Consider the following 17,982-nt stretch of genomic DNA (forward strand, 5'->3'; position numbering starts at 1 on the left):
AGAGAGAGAGCCAAGGGCTGGTCATTACAGGGCTTTGTGGATCATGTTAGGGATGATAGATTTTTAGTGCATTTGACTCACAGAGTCTGAAATGGGAGGTACAGATGGAGCAGTACATTGCATCAGATCAGAGACAACCTTGTGAATCCAGTTCAGAATGCTCGGGCCTTATAACAATGTCTGTGGGGTGTTGAACCTCCAGGACACCTGAGGGGAATAGGAGAATGACTGACAAGTGTGTATTTATGGAAATCTCCCAGGGCCAAGCACCAGCTTCCCTTAGGAAAGGCCCAGTGACCAAACTCAAGGTCCAAACTCAGCCTGAGAATGTCCAGGGCCCATGCCCAGTTGCTGAGAAGTAACTGCCCCCAACCTTCATGGTTTCCAACCTCTGTGACTACACAAGCTATTTCCTCATCTTCCTTTGCTTGTCTAACTCCTGCTTATTTCCTTGACCTCTCTGGCCATCTACTATTCCTCCAGGTTGTCTTTCCTGTACCCACAGCCCCTGGGTTTCCTGCTGGTACCCCTCCTGCCATTGTTCACAGGCCTCCCCTAGACAAAGTGTACTTCTGGGGTGGGACCACGTCTGATTGATTCATTTCTATACCTCCAGCACCCAGCACGGGGCCTGGCCAAGAGCTCACCCATTCCTGAACAAAGGGATAGCAGCCTCCCTCGATGGTCCTCATCGAGAACAAGGGCCCATTGCTCATCCTCATCACAACTCCTCCCTTGTGCTGCTCCTGATGGCTTCATGCTGCCATCTCTCATTCCTGCAGCATGGTTTTTGAAGCCTACCCTTTCTCTCTGTCCATTTTCTTCACCCTAAAGGCATAGTGTTCAGAAGAAATTCATTGAGTGCGGATTGCTTTAGATCTTCCTCTATCTCAAAGGAGGAAAAAGGAAAAAGCATCTCCTGATTGCTTTTCATTCTGCCATTAATTTACTTTTCAAAAGACACCTTGTCAAGCTGAAGATTAGATCTTTAAACCATGTTTTTACATCTGCTACCTATAAAACCTAGACTATAGATCTCCTGAAAGGACCCGGGGGAGAATCCATTGGATGAGTTTTCTGCCTTTCTCTCAGAGAGAGCCAGGCATTCTTGAAGAGGGGAAGGCGCAGGTCTGGTGAGGGGCTGCAGCTGTTGAAAGTGCCACTGCTGCTGTGTTGTCATTTCTCACCCTGTAGGAGGTGCAGAACCTTCAGAGGAGGGTCACAGGCACTGGTCTGGGTTCTCTGGCTCAGATGACAGGTAGATGGCATTGCTCAGCTTGTGGTCTTGGCTCACACTTGATCCCAACAGTCTCAGCTCCACCCACCTAGATGACCACACTTACCTCCTAAGGGGCTCCCTTGCCTCTGGTTTCTTTTCTCTCCCCTGTACCCCACACACCATCCTATACCCTCCACTGGTAGACAGCACAGAGCAAAGGTAGAGGAGCATATGCTTGATGTGATCTTACAAGCTCCTTGATAAGACGAGATAAAATAGAACAGATAAACCTTACTGTGGCTGCCCTTTTGTTTGGTCACATACCCCATTTCCCATGTAATGCCTCCTGGACTCAACCTTGGCAGCATTGGAACCATGTGGGAAGCTTTTAAAGCTACTGATGTCTGGCTCCCACCTCCAAAGGCTCAGATTTAATTGGTCTGGGGTGCAACCTCCGGACAGCAGTGTGTTTACTCCCCAGGTGATTCTAATGCGCAACCAAGACTGAGTACCACAACTTTGGGATCAAGTTTGAATGTCCTCTGTAAATTGCTCTCTTGGCCTGGCCAGTCTGGCCTCCCATTCTAGCATGTAACCACCCCTCCCCAGGAAATAACAAATGGAAATTAGTTATTAGTGTAGATTAACTTAAAAAGTAAATTAACAGCAGGAATAGAAGCAATAAGGGAGTCTTCTTTTTTCTTCTTTCAGGTAGAAGATCTAAAGAGTTCAGGAATAAACTTTTAAACTATAACTTTTAATTAATAATAGTAACAATAATAAGATTAAGAGTGATGCCAATAAATTGCATGTGACAGGCACTGTTTTAAGTATTTTATGTAACTTATTTCTTTACATTCACCATCATCCCCACTCTATAAAATTCACACAAAGAGACCAGTCTCTCCCCGACCTGGCCTCCCTTGGCACTTATTTTATATCCACATATTTGGGCATTAGCTAGACAATTAATTTTCTGTGTCCCTAAAACCCATTTAAATTGTATCATGCCTATATAAGTCTTATTATCACCCTAAAAAGATTGAAGATTCTGGAAGGATAGAAGGACTCTGGAAACATGTTTCTTCTACCAACTGGGAATACAAATTCTACCTTTCAGGAGCTCACAATCTATAGGAGAAACTTATAGGTAAACAGAAAAGTCAGTGCAACCCAATACATCCAGACTGGAGTGCTGTGGGATACTGAGGCTGGCTGGTATGATTGGCTGCCATGCAGGTGTGGCAGGGAAGGTACACCGATCATTATTGGTTGGCCCCTCCAATCTATGCTCTACTTTGGGTGCCTGACTAATATGGACCCCATCTTTGAACTGTTTCCTGAGCTCAGTCCCTCACTTCATCCACAGGTACTTGTTAGGTCCTTCCCAAAGAAGGCACAGCCCTGTCCTCTGGGGATACAGTGCGGAACCAAACAAAGCTAATCTCTGCCCTTAAGATGGGCAGATGGGTCATAGTCACTGGATACATGGGCACCAATATATAATTACTAGTTGTGAAAAACCCAATGAAGGAAGAGAATAGTGTGACAAAATAATTGGGAGAAACATGATGTTGTGGTAAGAACTTAAGCAAATGAGACATTAATTGAAGGAATACAAGAAAACGTTGAGTCAAAATGAAGGAAAATAGAAGGAACTCAAGTCAATCTTTATGTTTTTCTCATTATTTCACTGTGTCTGCTTATCCTACCAACTAATCATTCTATGAATGAACAAATATTACCAAAGAGCCAAGATAATTCTCATCATACTTTATTTTATTGGCCTTGATTGGTTCAAGACTCTGTGCCTGCTTGGTACCCCTAACCTTGGGTTGAGATTTCTCCTTTTCTTTGGATGATCAAAGTGCTGTGAGCAGGACCAAGACTAGCTAACACTTAACACCTAGTTGTTGGATGACTGAATTTTGCTGGTTGTAGATGGCCCAGCCTGGTTCCAGACCTGGGAGCCAGCAGGAAAAAGTCCATGTTGATTGGTATTTACTCTCAGCTGCAAGAAGTCATTGTCCAGTGGTCAGTGCAGGTGGTGACACCTGTTTCATGTGTCCCATCCTGTGCCCAGAGGCCCTCAGCAAGCTTGGGTCTGCACGTCCCGCCCTGGACACGAGCGGCCTCCATTCTTGGGGGGAGGATTATTGCACTCTCTCCTCCTTTCCTGAGTGCCTGCCGAGCAAGCAGACCAAGCGCTCCAGCAGCTCCAGCGACCCTCCGCCTTGGCTCCTGCACAGAACATTTCCCAGGGGAGAAGGAGGTTAACATACAAGCAGCAGCTCAGACCCTATGGAGGGAGGATCACCACTGCCCTAGACTGGTCTGCGATCTCTCCTTGGGGAAATGCCTTGGTGGAGCCAACCAAGACCTATGCTCGCTGCCTCGCACTTAATTTCAAACTCTGGATGGAGAGAAGGCCCCTGGCACCCCCTCTCATGAAATTGGAGTCTGTGGTTCCATGGAAGATGGATAGCAGAGTAAGGCGGGGAGGCATGCCCTTCTGGAAGAAAGACAACCATGGAGGGTGTGAGGAGCAGGGAGCAGAGCCCAGCTGGGGATTCACGGACACCAGTGTGGAGAGCATTGCTGGGCATTTGAACGAAGGCTTACAAATCAAAACCTCTCAGGCTCTGACAATGGGCCAGGGTGGGTGATAGGCTCTCTGCACAGAGGATCAGAACACAGGCTCTGACCAGGTGCCTCTGGAAATCCAGGAAAAAGCCCATGTTGATGGGCATTTACTCTCAGCTGCAAGAAGTCACTATCCAGTGGTCAATGCAGGTGGTGACATCCTGCAACCCCGCTAGCCTGGGGTTGCTGTCACCCCCTGGCTCTGTGCCTGTGGGCAAGCTCATCCCCCTTCTCAGTCTGAGTTTTCACCTTTGTCAAATGAGAAGGGTGGACTAATCTGGTGCAGTTTTTCCATCATTACTTTTTTCATTATTTATTTATTTATTCCTAAAATGAAATCTTTTATGGGCCCTAACGTGGAAGTCAGATCAGAGTGGAGCTGTTCTATTTGAAGCTGGGGTGTCTATTAGGTTTGCTCTGCTCCCCTGGGGCAGCCCCTAAGTCCCCAGTTCCCTCAGATCCCAGTGTGACTCTCATTGGATTAGATTATCTACAAGTTCCTTCCAGCTCTGTAATTATACTCCCTGGTGGGGCAGCCACAGCAGGGTTCTCTGTCTATATTTCTCCACCTCTGTGACTTTGTCCCCACAGGCAAAGGTTTGCTGGGAAAGTCTCGAGGGACCTGCGTCAATGAGTCTCCATGGAGGCTGACTCCCCAGGCTTAGATTTTTTTATGCTGATTGATCTCTGTCGGGTTGAAAGTTCAGTCTGATAACCCCAAGGCCACCTGATGTCCCCACCCTGCTTGGGAAAAGGTCAATGCAGCACCACGGGCTTCCTGCAGTTGACTGACTGTAATCGTGTGAGAGGAATGGTGCTGTGAGGAGGAGGACCCAGGCCTCCATGCCCTGCCATCACCCCGTCATTGGCATCATGACACCCATCTCCAATGCACATTGTATGTACAGATGACTCAGCATGGACCAGTTCTAAGCCCAGTACTGGACCATGGAAAAGCATGTCTAGGTAGTTCCCACTCCCTGTTCTGTCTGTCTCTATGTTGTGTGGACAGGGATCCAATTAAGTCACTGGTTCTGAGGCCCTTTGACGTGCTATAATTATACTTACCCAGGCTTGGGCTCACATTTGTCCCTTTAAGCGAAGTCAGGCTGATAACTGAACTGGGACATACATACTTTCCTTCCCCGCCCCCATCCCCCATCACCAATGGTAGTCAGTGCAATCATCTCAGAATCTCTGCCCTCATTCCCTAGATTTCCTGATTCTTGGGATATAAATCAGTAGAATGCAGCAGTTAAGAGCTTGGATCCTAGCATCTGACTGCTTGGGTCTAAAGCAGGGGTGGGCAAACTTTTTGACTCGAGGGCCACAATGGGTTCTTAAACTGGACCGGAGGGCCAGAACAAAAGCATGGATGAAGTGTTTGTGTGAACTAATATAAATTCAAAGTAAACATCATTACATAAAAGGGTACGGTCTTTTTTTTTTTTTTTTTTTTTAGTTTTATTCATTTCAAACGGGCCGGATCCAGCCAGCGGGCCGTAGTTTGCCCACGGCTGGTCTAAAGCCTGGCTCTGATACTGCTCATGAGTAGTTATCTCATCTTCCTCCTGCCCCAGTTTCCTCATTTTTAAAATGGGGCTATTAATAGTATTTCTCTCATAACATCCTTGGGGGAAAGTGCCTGGCACAGAATAAGAGTGAATTATTCTTCCTACTCGTTGACCTTGGTCCCTCTGGGAAAGCTGCCTGGCCAATGGGGGCTGAAATCCCATCCACACTCTGCTTGAAAAGTCAAGAAATCCTTGGGCTCTGTAGCTCTAAACCACTGAGCTTACAGCAGCCCTAGGAAATGAATGCATCTTCCAAAATTGAACCCTATTGACCATACACACTTTGGCGAAAAACAGTTCTCATCCAAGGGAGGGTCTTAATGGCAGAGAGCAAGGATAAGAACCATTAACTGTGGGGTCAGCCATAAAGCTCAGCATGAGTGTTCGTAGGGTAGGGAGCAAGAGGGCACAAGACAGAGAGCCTGGGGACCCCAAAGCCCTCCCACACTGGCCTCTCTGAGCTGGGCCGGGTTTGCACCTGAGTGAGGATGCACAAGCCTTACCTTGTTGCTCTATTTGCTCACAGGCAAGGCCCTTGCGACCCATAGGACACTGGCATTTGCAGCTGGTGCCCTCAAGGATGGGCACCCCGTTGTTGAAGCAGGGCCCGCAGCGGCAGGCATTGAATTCCATCAGGTACTGATCCAGGGCCCGCTTCAGGTTCTGGCGTTTGGCCTCCAGGGTTCCCAGGTTCACGTGCCGCAGCAGCTCGTGAATAGGCTGTGTCTGGGCAGAGGAACAGAGGCCCTCCCTGGTATCATCCAAGTTCCCAGAACCCAAGTGCTGGCCATCAAACTCCTGGAAGGCCTGCTCCATGGCAGGCACAGAGCCAGGCTCCACACCATCTCCCTGCACTGCATCCTTGCAGCCACTCTGTGGAACCCATAGATCAGCGGTTCTCAACCTGTAGGTCGCGACCCCTTTGGTGGTCGAACGACCCTTTCACAGGGGTTGCCTAAGACCATCTTGCATATCAGATATTTGCATTACGATTCATAACAGTAGCAACATTACAGTTATGAAGTAGCAACGAAAATAATTTTATGGTTGGGTCACAACATGAGGAACTGTATTTAAAGGGCCAGAAGGTTGAGAACCACTGCCATAGATGCAGAAGTAGAGGCTCAGGAGTGAGTGACCAGCTCAGGATCACGCAATTAAGTGCAAGGGTCACTCTGAACATAGACCTACCTAACTCTGAAATATCTGGTCCCCTGATCTTCGAGGAAGTGGGGAACTCAAAAGCCATTTAGCCCTAGCCAGTTTGGCTCAGTGGATAGAATGTCAGCCTGCAGACTGAAAGGTCCAAGGTTCAGTTCTGGTCAAGGGCACATGCTCAGGTTGCGAGCTCAATCCCCAGTGGGGGATGCGCAGGAGGCAGCTGATCAATGATTCTCTCTCATCATTGGTGTTTCTCTCTCTCCCTCTCCCTTTCCCTCTGAAATCAATAAAAATATATATGTATATTTTAAAAAGCCATTTGCGCCAACTTATCTGCCCCCTCAAGCACTTTTAGGAGTCAGGAAGAGTGTAAAGAATTTGTGTGTGTGTGTGTGTGTGTGTGTGTTGATTGTTAACCTTCAATGTAGGAGTTAACCAAGTCCTTGATAGGTAGTTATTCTGTCATTGCTGATTACGTGTTTGGGGAAAGGTGGGCATCATTTCCATTTGAGGCAACCCATTCCAGGCATGACTGGCATCCAGGGTTCCTCAGCCTCAGCCCGCACTACCGATTTTCCAACTGGATAATTCTTCGTGGCAATTCCTGTGCATTATAGGATGGTTAGCAGCATCTCTGGCCTTTACCCACTAGATGCCAACAGCATGTCCTGGTTGTGAAAACCAAAACTGTCTCCTGACATTGCCAAATGTCCCCAGGGACAAAGCCACCCCTCCTGGCTGGGCAGTACTTTGGCAGATGTGGAGAGCTGGAAGCTGGAGGAGGAAACCCAGCTGTGTGATCTCAGCCTCATTACCAGTGGATCTTCCCTTCCTCCTTGTAAAGTTAGAACAAGAGTCTTTCTTCCCAGGTTTACTGTGAGGATGAAAGCTGATGGATGGGCATGGCCTGTCACATAGTAAAAGCTAAATGAATGCTGCTCACCTAATAGCTTTGTGGCTAGAACTCCTAATTGCTCCTTTCTCAGCCTGAGCCTCATTACCTACAAAATGGAAATAAGAACTCATTTCCTAGACTCCTTATGAAAATCTAAAGAATGGATGTGAGATACCATTGCAAAAGGGAAGAACAATCCTATCTAATAAAGAGGGAATATGCTAATTGACTGCCCTGCCCTAAAAGATGGCGGTGCCCACAGCCAATAAGGAGGGAATATGCTAATTGACTATCACACCCTCAAAGATGGCAGCACCCACAGCCACAAGATGGCGGCACCCAATCCCCTCAGCCCCCCAGCCTACCAGGGCTGGCCCAAGGCACAGGCAAGCCTTGGCTGTCAGCTGCCCAGCCGCCCAAAGCCAACTGAGGCTCAGCAAACCAGAGCTGGCTGAGGCTTGTGCTGCCGGCAGTGATAGCAGCAGAGTTGTGATGGGGCGTTGCCTTCCCCTGATTGCCAGGTTGCCTCCCGCCCCTGAGGGCTCCTGGACTGTGAGAGAAGGCTGGGATGAGGACTGAGCCATGCTGGAGCAATCTCCCTTCTCTGGAATCAGAGTCAATGGAGGGCATGGCCATAGCCTTGAATGGGTTCCTGGAAATGTGTACAGAGAGACCTGTGGCAACAGACCTTGACCTGTGCTCAGGGGCTGTGGCTGAGGTCATCAGGCTGGTCATGGCAGGACTGGCTGGGCCTCCAGCCAAGGGAAGGACACCACTTACTGGAAGTCCCGGGACCATGGCCCATTGTGAGGAAGTCAGTGCAGCCTGGGCCGCCCTAGGGCCTGGTTAAGGTGACTTAATTCCAGGGAAAGCCCAGGACCACCAGGCAACTTCCCGTTGACCTTCCAGCAAACTTTAGCACTCAGTCCCAGGTCTCTCACCTCTCCCTCCCAGAGCCCTCAGGGAAAGGAAAAGGGGCACTCCTTAATGTCAGGGGTACTTACAGGAGGGAAGAGAGGTGGAGAAGAAGAATCTCAGAATGCTGTTTCCATTTTACAGATGAGAAAATAGATTCAGAGAAGGCAAGTGGTATGATATGGCAACACAAAATAGCCTAACACATAACTCATAATAATACAGGGTGTCCCCCAAAAATCTACACACACTTTAACAGCTGATAACTCAATTTTGAAAATGTAATGTATTTTAATAAACACTGCCTTTCTAATTATTCAAAAGTGTGTGTATGCATTTTGAGGGGACATCCTATATATAACATACAGCATCACCACTTCATACAGCATGATTCCGACATTTACTCACTCTAAATATCTGCCATAAATAAGTACTGATGAACTCTGGGATGCACAAGTGAGTAACTGTTTCCATGCTGATCATCAGGTTCCAAATAACCCCCTCACTGGGCCCCTTGCCCACAGTGTCTCTCTCCTTCCATTCATCCCTCACACTTCTGTGAGCATTCTCTATTTTTAAAGCACAGCTCAAGCTATGTCACTTCCTTGTTCTGTAACCCACCAATAGGCTTAATGCATCGAATCCAAACTAGTTAGGTAGTAATATAGGTTGTGGTTGTGGGTTTTAGAGACAGTCAGACATGGCTCCAGTTGGGCTCAGCCGTTTACCAGACACAAGCTTTGGCTGGCACATTTAACCTCCATGAACCTGTTTCCTCAACTGACATCTCCTAAGCGCTCACTTTTCTCTCCCCCACCTTGGGACAGAACATGTCATTATCCCCATGTTATAGAGTGGGAAAATGGGGCTCAGAAAACAGTTGTTTGTCAAAGGTTATACATCAAAAAGTTGCTGAGCCATGAGCCAAAATCTACTTTCTCACCCCAAACCCAGGCTGTCTTTCCCAGAAGATAGCATTCGGTCTTCTCCAAATCATTCGGTCCTCCCCTTGAACATTTTGCTTAAGGCAAATGCAAAATTCACCTCTTGCCCATGAAAGTTTGTATATTACTCCTGCTATCAATTTTACAGTTTTTCCCCAAATCACTAATAGCTTGATGATAGCAATTTTCAGACCCTATGTGAATTACAGGTGTATGAAAATGGTCTCTGACTTATTGAAGAAGAAATAAAATCAGAGTTCATTTATCTCACCTCTTTCTTCATAGAGAGCAGGGTTGTAACAGACTTTTAGATTTATATTTAACTGTTGGTATATATATTTTAAGAAGAGGGATGTATCCATTACCTGAAGTTTTAATTATGTGTAGAAAATTGGCCAGGTTCAGGAGAAAGTGGGCAGAAAAACAATCATATTTTATTTTAAATCCCCCAATATAACTCTTTTTTAATGGATTACTTTTGCATAGAATTAGTTTGACAACTGGTAAAGCCATGATCTATTTTCAGTTTGAGTACAATTTTACTCCCTTTGCAAGGTTAGGAATTAGGGCAGAGTTTCTCCATATTGGCACTATTGGCATTGAGGGCTAGATATTTCTTTGTGATGCGGGCTGTCCTTTGTATTGTGGAATGTTTAGCAGTATCCCTGACCTCTCTCTCTAGATGCCAGAAGTACCCTCCTGGTTGTGACAGTGAAACATGTCTTCAGACATTACCAAATTTCCCCATGGGAGCAAAATTGTCCCCAGTAATTGATAATCATGACTTTAAGGAAGGAAGTAGGATAGAGGGAAAATGAGAACCGGATGTGTAATCCAAAGGTCTGAGATCCAGGTACCACTACATATGAGCTCTGGAACTTTAAACAAATCACTTGAGTCCTTGGAACCTCGGTTTCCTAATCTTTTCAATGGGGAGAATCAAGGCCTTGCCCGGGGTTCATTGTGGTGAAGGGATGAGATCATTTAGAGCAAACTACAGTTACAGCTCAGGACAACTCACCCCACATATGGCCTTTGAGCTATGAATGGGATTTATATTTTTAGAAGGTTGTAGAAAAACAAGAGGAAATAAAACTTGTCTGACAGAAACTAGATGTGGCCCACAAAACTTAAGATATTTACTATCTGCTCCTTTATGGAAAAGTGTGCCTACCCCAATTTAGCAGATGTGTTTTTAAGTCGTATATGTATAAATGCAAATTTCTTAATGTCACCCAATCCTGAAGAAATTCTGGGATGACTGGTGTAAAACTGGGCATTAACCAGATATAACATGTCTGGCCCCGCTTTCCTGTGGCCTGGGTCTAGTCACACACTCCCTAGAGTGAGGCGTGGGGAGGCCACCGGTTCAGTGTGCCGTTAACATTTAATCTTACTCTTTGATGGGCTCATAATAAGAAATATGAAATGATCTGGTCTGTTTCACTTTCATTCCTCACGGACGTAGAGTTTCTTCAACTGCGAAAAGACTTACCTCAAAATCAATAACAGCAGGATTATACTTTAACGACCGCCCCCAGGAACGGTACGAAATGAAGCTCGTGTTGTGTGCCAAGCCAGTGCCCCAGCCAGAATTGCCACCTCGCACCTGAGCAATGATGTCTTCCACAAGCCTGTTATCTTCGTCAGCATCTATCAAGAGGATAACGGCGTTAGCTCATTTCCCAAAAAGCCAAAGGATGGGTTCACAAGAGCCACTAATGATATTTGGGACAAAGTTTATATGCTGTCCTTAGAGCTGTTGTCCATTCTGTTTTGCTCAGTTAACTAACAGGACAAAGCAGAAGAGAAGGACCAAGACTTAGCAATAGAGCCTTCCTCTGAGGTAGAGCTGGCAATGGGAGGACAGCCCAGCCCAAAATGGAGGAGGGAGAGGGTGGGAAATGGATGATCATTCATTCATTTATTCATTCACCTGTCAAATGCTTACTCAGTGCCTGCTATATGCCAAGTATGTTCAATTAAACAGTGAAGGTCTCTGTGTGGCTGAGTAGGGGTGCAGGGAAAGACATGGTCAGGATGGGGAGGGACTGAACAAGAAGAAATTGAGTTTTCTAGAAAAGTGAATGAATCTTTGTAGGGAAATAGAGAGAGGATGGAAGGGCATCAGAAAGAAGAGCAGTTTGACATAAGGCTCTGAGGCATGAGTAGCCTAATGCCAGGGGAGTAACTTGAACCTGTCTCATGTCTACCTCCTCCACTGCACTGTAAATTTGTTTCATCATCCCTGCATTGTCTGTTGTCTCCCACCTGAAAAAAATGCTCAATGCATGTTTGATGGATGAATGAATGAATACTTGAACACTCATATTGACTTTTTCAGGAAATGCCACAAATATTCCTGTACAATCTTCCCTTAATCATTATTCTTTGAGCTTGGACTTAGTAACCAAATGCTCCTCTCTCAGGGACTTCTTTTTCCCTTTTGGACTGTATCCCTATGGGCATTTATTTCAACAGTTGTTTTCCAGGTTCTGTCTACACATTTCTTTCATCCTGGGTCTCACTTAGATCTTGATCTAGTGCTCGAAATTTAGGAGCATGCGCCATACAAAGTCAAGTATTTCTAAGGTAATTTCAACCTATGTTGGATTCAAAAATAGAGCCAGTCCAGTCATTGACTTGGGGTATTTAGCAGTTATGCAGTTTGATCATTGACTGGAATGGAACAACTTGGGTGTTGGGAGACATGTGCCCTGATTGTGTGTCCAAAGAAAAGTCTGGCTTTGCTTTTTGGGAGACTCTTTACTAAATACTTACCAGTGTGGCCACCTCCCATTCTTTTACAGTCTTCCCCTGATAAACCTACTCCAATCTCTAAGCTTTCCAAAAAGGTATAAGATAAACCCAAAGACCCTCCAAAGCACTTCTTGATATCTTCATAGGAAACACCTGCAGCAAGGAGACAGAAACGAAGAGCACTGTGATGCTGAATGACTGCTACTATGGTACAACCTCTCACAGTAGTAAAAGCTGCCATTGGTTTTGGAGTCTAAGTAATCTGGGTTGAAATCCAATTCCATTATCCAGTTTCCATGTCCTCTCCCATGTGGTTCCAGCCCAAATAATTCTTGAAATGAGAAAGAATATGTATTGTACAGACTAGTTGCTCAAAAATGCTAGCTCCCTTTCCTTTGCACATTCTCCCCTGCGCCTCCGTGGGGCAGTGATTCTCATCATTTCCATATACCTCTGTGCCCAGCACAGGGCCTGGCCCATTTTCACTCTGTATTTTGCACATGTTGCCCCTTTCTCTCTCCCTTTCACCATCTTTCCAAAGCCCCAATTCAAACATCATTTACTTCAGGAAGCATTTTTGGATCAGAATACTTGTACCTTTCTTCAGATCGACCAGTGTGTTTTGTTCGCACCTGGACGATCATAGTTGTCATGATTCTTTTTGCCCAGGTTCTCTTTGCACCCCAGAGAAGCCAGAGTGCTATTAGAAGATGGAGATGTCTCCAAGGGGAGTGTGCCTGCCTTCTGACCCCAGGAGAACTGTGACTCCCATATTAGCAATCTCTGTATTTGTCTACATCTCTATTTGTCCCGCTAAGGAACCTGCACTTTGCAGATGCGGAACATATTTCTAAATACAGTAAGGTCATGTTGCCCTGATCTCACAGCCTGTAAATGGACAGAGCTGGGTTGCCATCCCTTGGTCGGCCTGGCAAGATGGGGCTAGAAAAGCAGATCAGAGCAAGACATGGACCATTGCTGCAGAGCTCAACTCTTTCTGCAGCAAAAGTCTTCTGATGGTTGTGAATTGGAGTTTGTAGTTTTGGAATGTCATTACTTTTAATTAATTGCAACTGTATAATAATTATTACCAGTTATTACGTTATCCTGACAACCACAAAGGAAAAATAATTTAGGACTATGATTCAATTGAGCTGAGGATTAGATTGAATATTTTCTTCAAGGGAGTGTTCAGCAACCAATTTTACCTGCCAGCATCCCCATTACACTGCAAACTCTATGAATTCAAGAACTTTTATCTTATTCACCACTCTCTTGTCAGCATAGCAGTGCAATGTCTGCCATGGAGGAGGAGTTCAGAAACTATTTTCAGAATAATGATTGAGGAATAAAAAAAATGAGTGAGTAAATGAATGCTATGAGCCAGTCCTTTGGTAAGGGCTTCTGATGGAAAGCATCTTGGAAGTCAGAAATCCTGAATTCAAATCTGTCACTCAGATGAATGGATCTTTAAAAAGGATATATATATATATATATATATATATATATATATATATATATATATTCGTATATTCCAGCCTCTGCTTCTAAAAAGGTGTCCCCCCAAAAAATGTATACATACTTTAACTGCTATAGCTCAATTTTGAAAATGAAATGTATTTTAATAAACACTGTCTTTATAATTATTCAGAGTGTGTATATACATTTTAGGGGGCACCCTATATATTGAAGCAGAGCATAGGACAGGGGACACCAGGAGGTGGAAATGGGCGATGCTGGTCCAAGGGAACAAGGTTGCAGCTATGTGGACTGAGAAAGCACAGAGACCCAATGCACAGCCTGAGGACCACAGTAATAATATTGTATTCAATACTGGAAATTTGCAAAGGAATAGTCTTCAGGTGCTTCCTAATACACACAATAAAGGTAAATGTGTGAGAAAATATGTAAATTAGCTTGACTATAGTAATCATTTCCCTTTTATATCAAACTAGAGGCACAGTGCACGAAATGCATGTATGGGTGCAGTCCCTAGGCCTGGCCAGTGATCAAAGTGCAAGTGTCTGGTGTGGAAGGGCAGGTCCCAGCTGACCTCTGGGCCCTGGGCAGCATCTGGGCCCCCAACCCTCAGCACCTGGGAGCTGGGCAGCAGGCCCCCCCCAACCACTGCCATTGGTCACTGTCTGTGGGTGATCGGTGGGGCAATTGGGCCCCGCTCACACCTGCCTTGGCCTGACACTGCCTGCTCACCTGCTCCACTATCCCGCCACAGTCTTGCTCTCATTGGGGCCTGTCGGGGCCAGCAGCACCTCCACTGCCACCTGCTGCCAGCGCCGCATCACTGACACCCACCATGTTCCGCACTGCCCCCTGGTGGTCAGTGCACATCATAGCCTGCGGTCGAACTCCCGGTCAAGGGGACAATTTGCATACTAGGCTTTTATTATATAGTATATGTATATCAAATCATCATGTTTTATACCTTAAATATATACAAATTTTATTTTTTTTTAAATCCAAAACAAAATTCCTGTCACTGACACCCTGTGTGAGCTTAGAAAGGGCCCATGATCTCACTAGGCCTCAGTTCCCCATTTACGGAGAGAGTCCAGTGGACTGGCCCCTTTCACCGCAGCCCTCTGTGACTGGGCACAGCAGTTTCTGAATAACCCCAAGCCGTGCTTGCCTGGGAGAAGCGATGCTCTAAGCACCAGCACTCAAAACCAGGCAAAGGGCTTCTTCTACCAGCTCTGTTAAAGCACCTTTCGTGTTTAATGCATTACTAATTGGGGAAGATTTAGCATATTTAATTGTTTTGATTAAAAAATGCTTCAACAGTAGTAAACAAAAGTGGATGAAAGGAATTCACGGGCAGAAGCCAGATTAATTACTTAGGTGAGTGGTGGAGTGCTGCCGAGTTAAAGTGACGGGACTGGCTCATTAGTGGGGGCTGGCGGACGCGTGTGGAGTGCTTATGCTCAGGAGGGTCTGCAACAGCCTGCCACGTGCGGCTGGGAGAAGAGAATTCCAGCAGCTTGATTTGAAAAGCATGACTTGACTGCTAAGAATTACTTTCTGAGGACCCCAAAGCCGGGTACCACTGAGGAAGGGCAGGTATGTGAATTCATCATACAATGTGAGAGCTGGTGCCCTCGGGCTCCCAGCCCACACTTCTCATTTTTAGTTGTGATGCCCTACGTTCATGAAGGTTAATTATTTTGTGTAAGGTTGTACAGCTGAAAAATGCTGAGGCTGACATTCAAACTCAAGTCTGTCTTGTTCAGAAGCCTGTGGTATGTTCACTAATTCCAGTGATTGCATCCAGACTGAAGAATTCTGCTGTAGACCAGAACAATTCAGTAAGCACCTACTATGTACCAACCCAAGCACATTGTGTGTTGGGAAATGTAGACACGATGGGAACAAAACTAATAGGAATATGATGTGAATCTGAATAAATAAGGGCCTTGAGCAGCCAGCAGGTTAGGACAATCTATTAAATGAAAACTAATTTCTATCACTTGTGTCAGTGTAGTACCAGGGCTAGAAGAGGAATCTTCCAGGAGCCCAGGGGAGGCCAACCCAGAGCTGTCTACAGTGCGCCCACGGTAAGCTGGGGTCGGGGCAGAGGAGCTCAAATGTGATTCCAAAATCCAAGACACAGAACCAGAAGGAGGGAAGCTGAGAGCAGGGGAGGCAGCGGGGAAAGGAGCAGAGAAAGGCCTAGAGGAACTGTACAGCACTTGCCCAGATGGGTGTGTGGCATGAGTGGATTATGTTTATAGAACCAGGCAGTGCTGTCATGGCTCTGCCCCTGTCTCATCAGGCTGGACACCTGAGATGTCAGCTTTGGACTAGATCACACTGGCATTGGTTTTGGCTTTTGAAGGCAGTGAACTCTGGAGTTGATGGTTCCCAAGCCTGGCTACACAATGAAATCATCTGAGTGCTAATTAAAAATACAGATTCCTGGGCCCCACCTCTATCAATGGTGATTCTGTATTTCTGAGTCATCAGTGATCTGTATTTTAAAGATGATTTGGCATATTTAAAGATGATTCCTATGCAGTGCATCTTGGACCAGATTTTGAGTCCCACAGTCCTACAGAGAACCTTTGATGGCCTGCTGGCCTCTGACCAAAGCCTTTGTCAATGCTTGAATATGGACTCAACAGCCAGGCTTAGTGTATCACACCCAGAAGAAAAAACTAGGAAAAGCCAAAGATAACTCAGATAAAGAATCAGGATCCCAAAAACCCTCAGAAGAATGGATTGATAGGCAGACCAAACATAGCAAAATGAGATTCAGGTGGGAAAGCTGTAACATCCTACCCTGGGAACAAAATACCAGTACAGAAGCTCAGTAAGGAATGGGCACAGCTTAGCAGGAGAACAAGAGAAAAGGCCATAGCTTTAGATGACTTCCAATTCAGTAGGGTAATGAAGCAAGGTGAAAATTATAATTAATGAAGTAAAGGAGGAGATAATCTCACTCTTTATGCAGGTTAGAGAAACTCAGAGCCTGGTGGACAGTTCTGGGAGCCACACTTTTAAAAGGAAATTAGAAAAAGGACACTTGTTGGACATTATTCAGCCTTAAAAAAAAGAAGGAAATGCTGCCATGTGTAACAACACATGGCTAAACTTTGAGGACATTACGTTAAGCGAAATAAACCAGTCACAGGACAAATACTGCACGATTCTACTTAGAAGAGCTATATAAAATATTCAAACTCATGGAATCAGAGAGTAGAATGGTCTTTGCCACAGGGGTTGCGGGGAAGTAGAATGAGGGGTTGCTAATTAATAGGCTTAAAGTTTAAATTATGCAAGATTAGTAAACACTAGAGATGTGTGCAACGTTGTCCCTGTAATTAACAATAATGTAGTGGGAGTTTAAATTTTTGTTAATAAATAGAAATGGAGAATGATTGGAGAAGAATGAGCATAAGGATGATGAGAGTGAAGAAATTCAAAGTCATTTCATTTTGGTAATGTTTGAGGGGATGGGAGGTGTTGACCTGAACAAGGGAAGGAAAGACCTCCCTTTAAGAGAGATCCATAGACCTGACCCAACTCTCCAGAGAGCTGTCTTGAAGACAAGGAATTAGGTTTGTTTGTGTGGTCACAAGGGGAAGAAGGACCAAATTGCAGAAGTTGTGGAGAGATGGGTTTTGCCTCAACACAAGGTAAATTGTCATGGTGGTCAGAGGCCAATGAGACATGGTTTGAAGAATTGACCAGTGGTCTTTTAAGGTCTCCTCTAACGCCATGATTCTGCAACGTAAAGAACACCCCAGAACACCTGAAGAACATTTGAGACTGCTTTGCTAAGTACTTAATGATTTCTTTCTGTGTGCCAGGCATCTGGAAAATAGAGGACTAAGGGGAGTGCTTGTTCTCAGTGAGCTCACAGCCAAGCATGGAGCAGGAGACAAGTAAACAGGCAATTACTGCTCTGTGTGATGAGGACTTTGAAAGGAAGCAGCAGAGTCAGGATGCCTTCCTTGGTGAAGGATACCAGAGGCAAATCTGAAAGGATGGGTAGGGATTGGCCAGACAAATTGAGATAGGGAAACCGTGAGAAGGCCTTGGGTTCCCAGCAGCAAGATTCCGCTCAGAGAGGCCAGTATGACCTAAACTCAAAAGTGAAAAGAAGATGCAGATCAGTCAAGGGAGTACTAGGAGACCCTGGGTCACTTCCCACTCCCATTGGGTCCCCCGAGGAGCTGTTGTTGTGCTGGCCTGGCAGGCAGGAGCCCAGAGGACTGTTGCTGGCCACTTCATCTACTGCTTATTTCCCTCCTGGTCTGGGCTGGGGTGTAGGCGTGGGGGTAGTCCTCATGCCTGCGTAGAGATGCTGCATTTGTGGGGCTCAGAGGCAGAACCAGGCAGCCTGACTTCTCAAGT

At 45.8% G+C, this 17,982-nt stretch overlaps 2 protein-coding genes across 2 annotated transcripts in view; both read right to left on the reverse strand.

The window, feature by feature from the left end:
- The window catches only part of PRKAA2 (protein kinase AMP-activated catalytic subunit alpha 2), a 259,642-nt gene that overhangs the window by 3,169 nt on the left and 238,491 nt on the right, over positions 1-17,982 (reverse strand). The window lies entirely within an intron of this gene.
- Positions 2,896-17,982, reverse strand: part of C8A (complement C8 alpha chain) — a 65,730-nt gene continuing 50,643 nt past the window's right edge. The window contains exons 8-11 of the mRNA XM_059689415.1: positions 12,133-12,264; positions 10,847-11,004; positions 5,940-6,162; positions 2,896-3,460 (exon numbers count right to left, since the gene is read on the reverse strand). Coding sequence (XP_059545398.1) covers positions 3,309-3,460; positions 5,940-6,162; positions 10,847-11,004; positions 12,133-12,264 — 665 coding nt within the window. The 3' untranslated portion in view covers positions 2,896-3,308. The remainder of the gene's footprint in view (positions 3,461-5,939; positions 6,163-10,846; positions 11,005-12,132; positions 12,265-17,982) is intronic.

This window comes from Myotis daubentonii, chromosome 3 (genome assembly GCF_963259705.1).
Source record: "Myotis daubentonii chromosome 3, mMyoDau2.1, whole genome shotgun sequence".
Classification (NCBI taxonomy): domain Eukaryota; kingdom Metazoa; phylum Chordata; class Mammalia; order Chiroptera; family Vespertilionidae; genus Myotis; species Myotis daubentonii.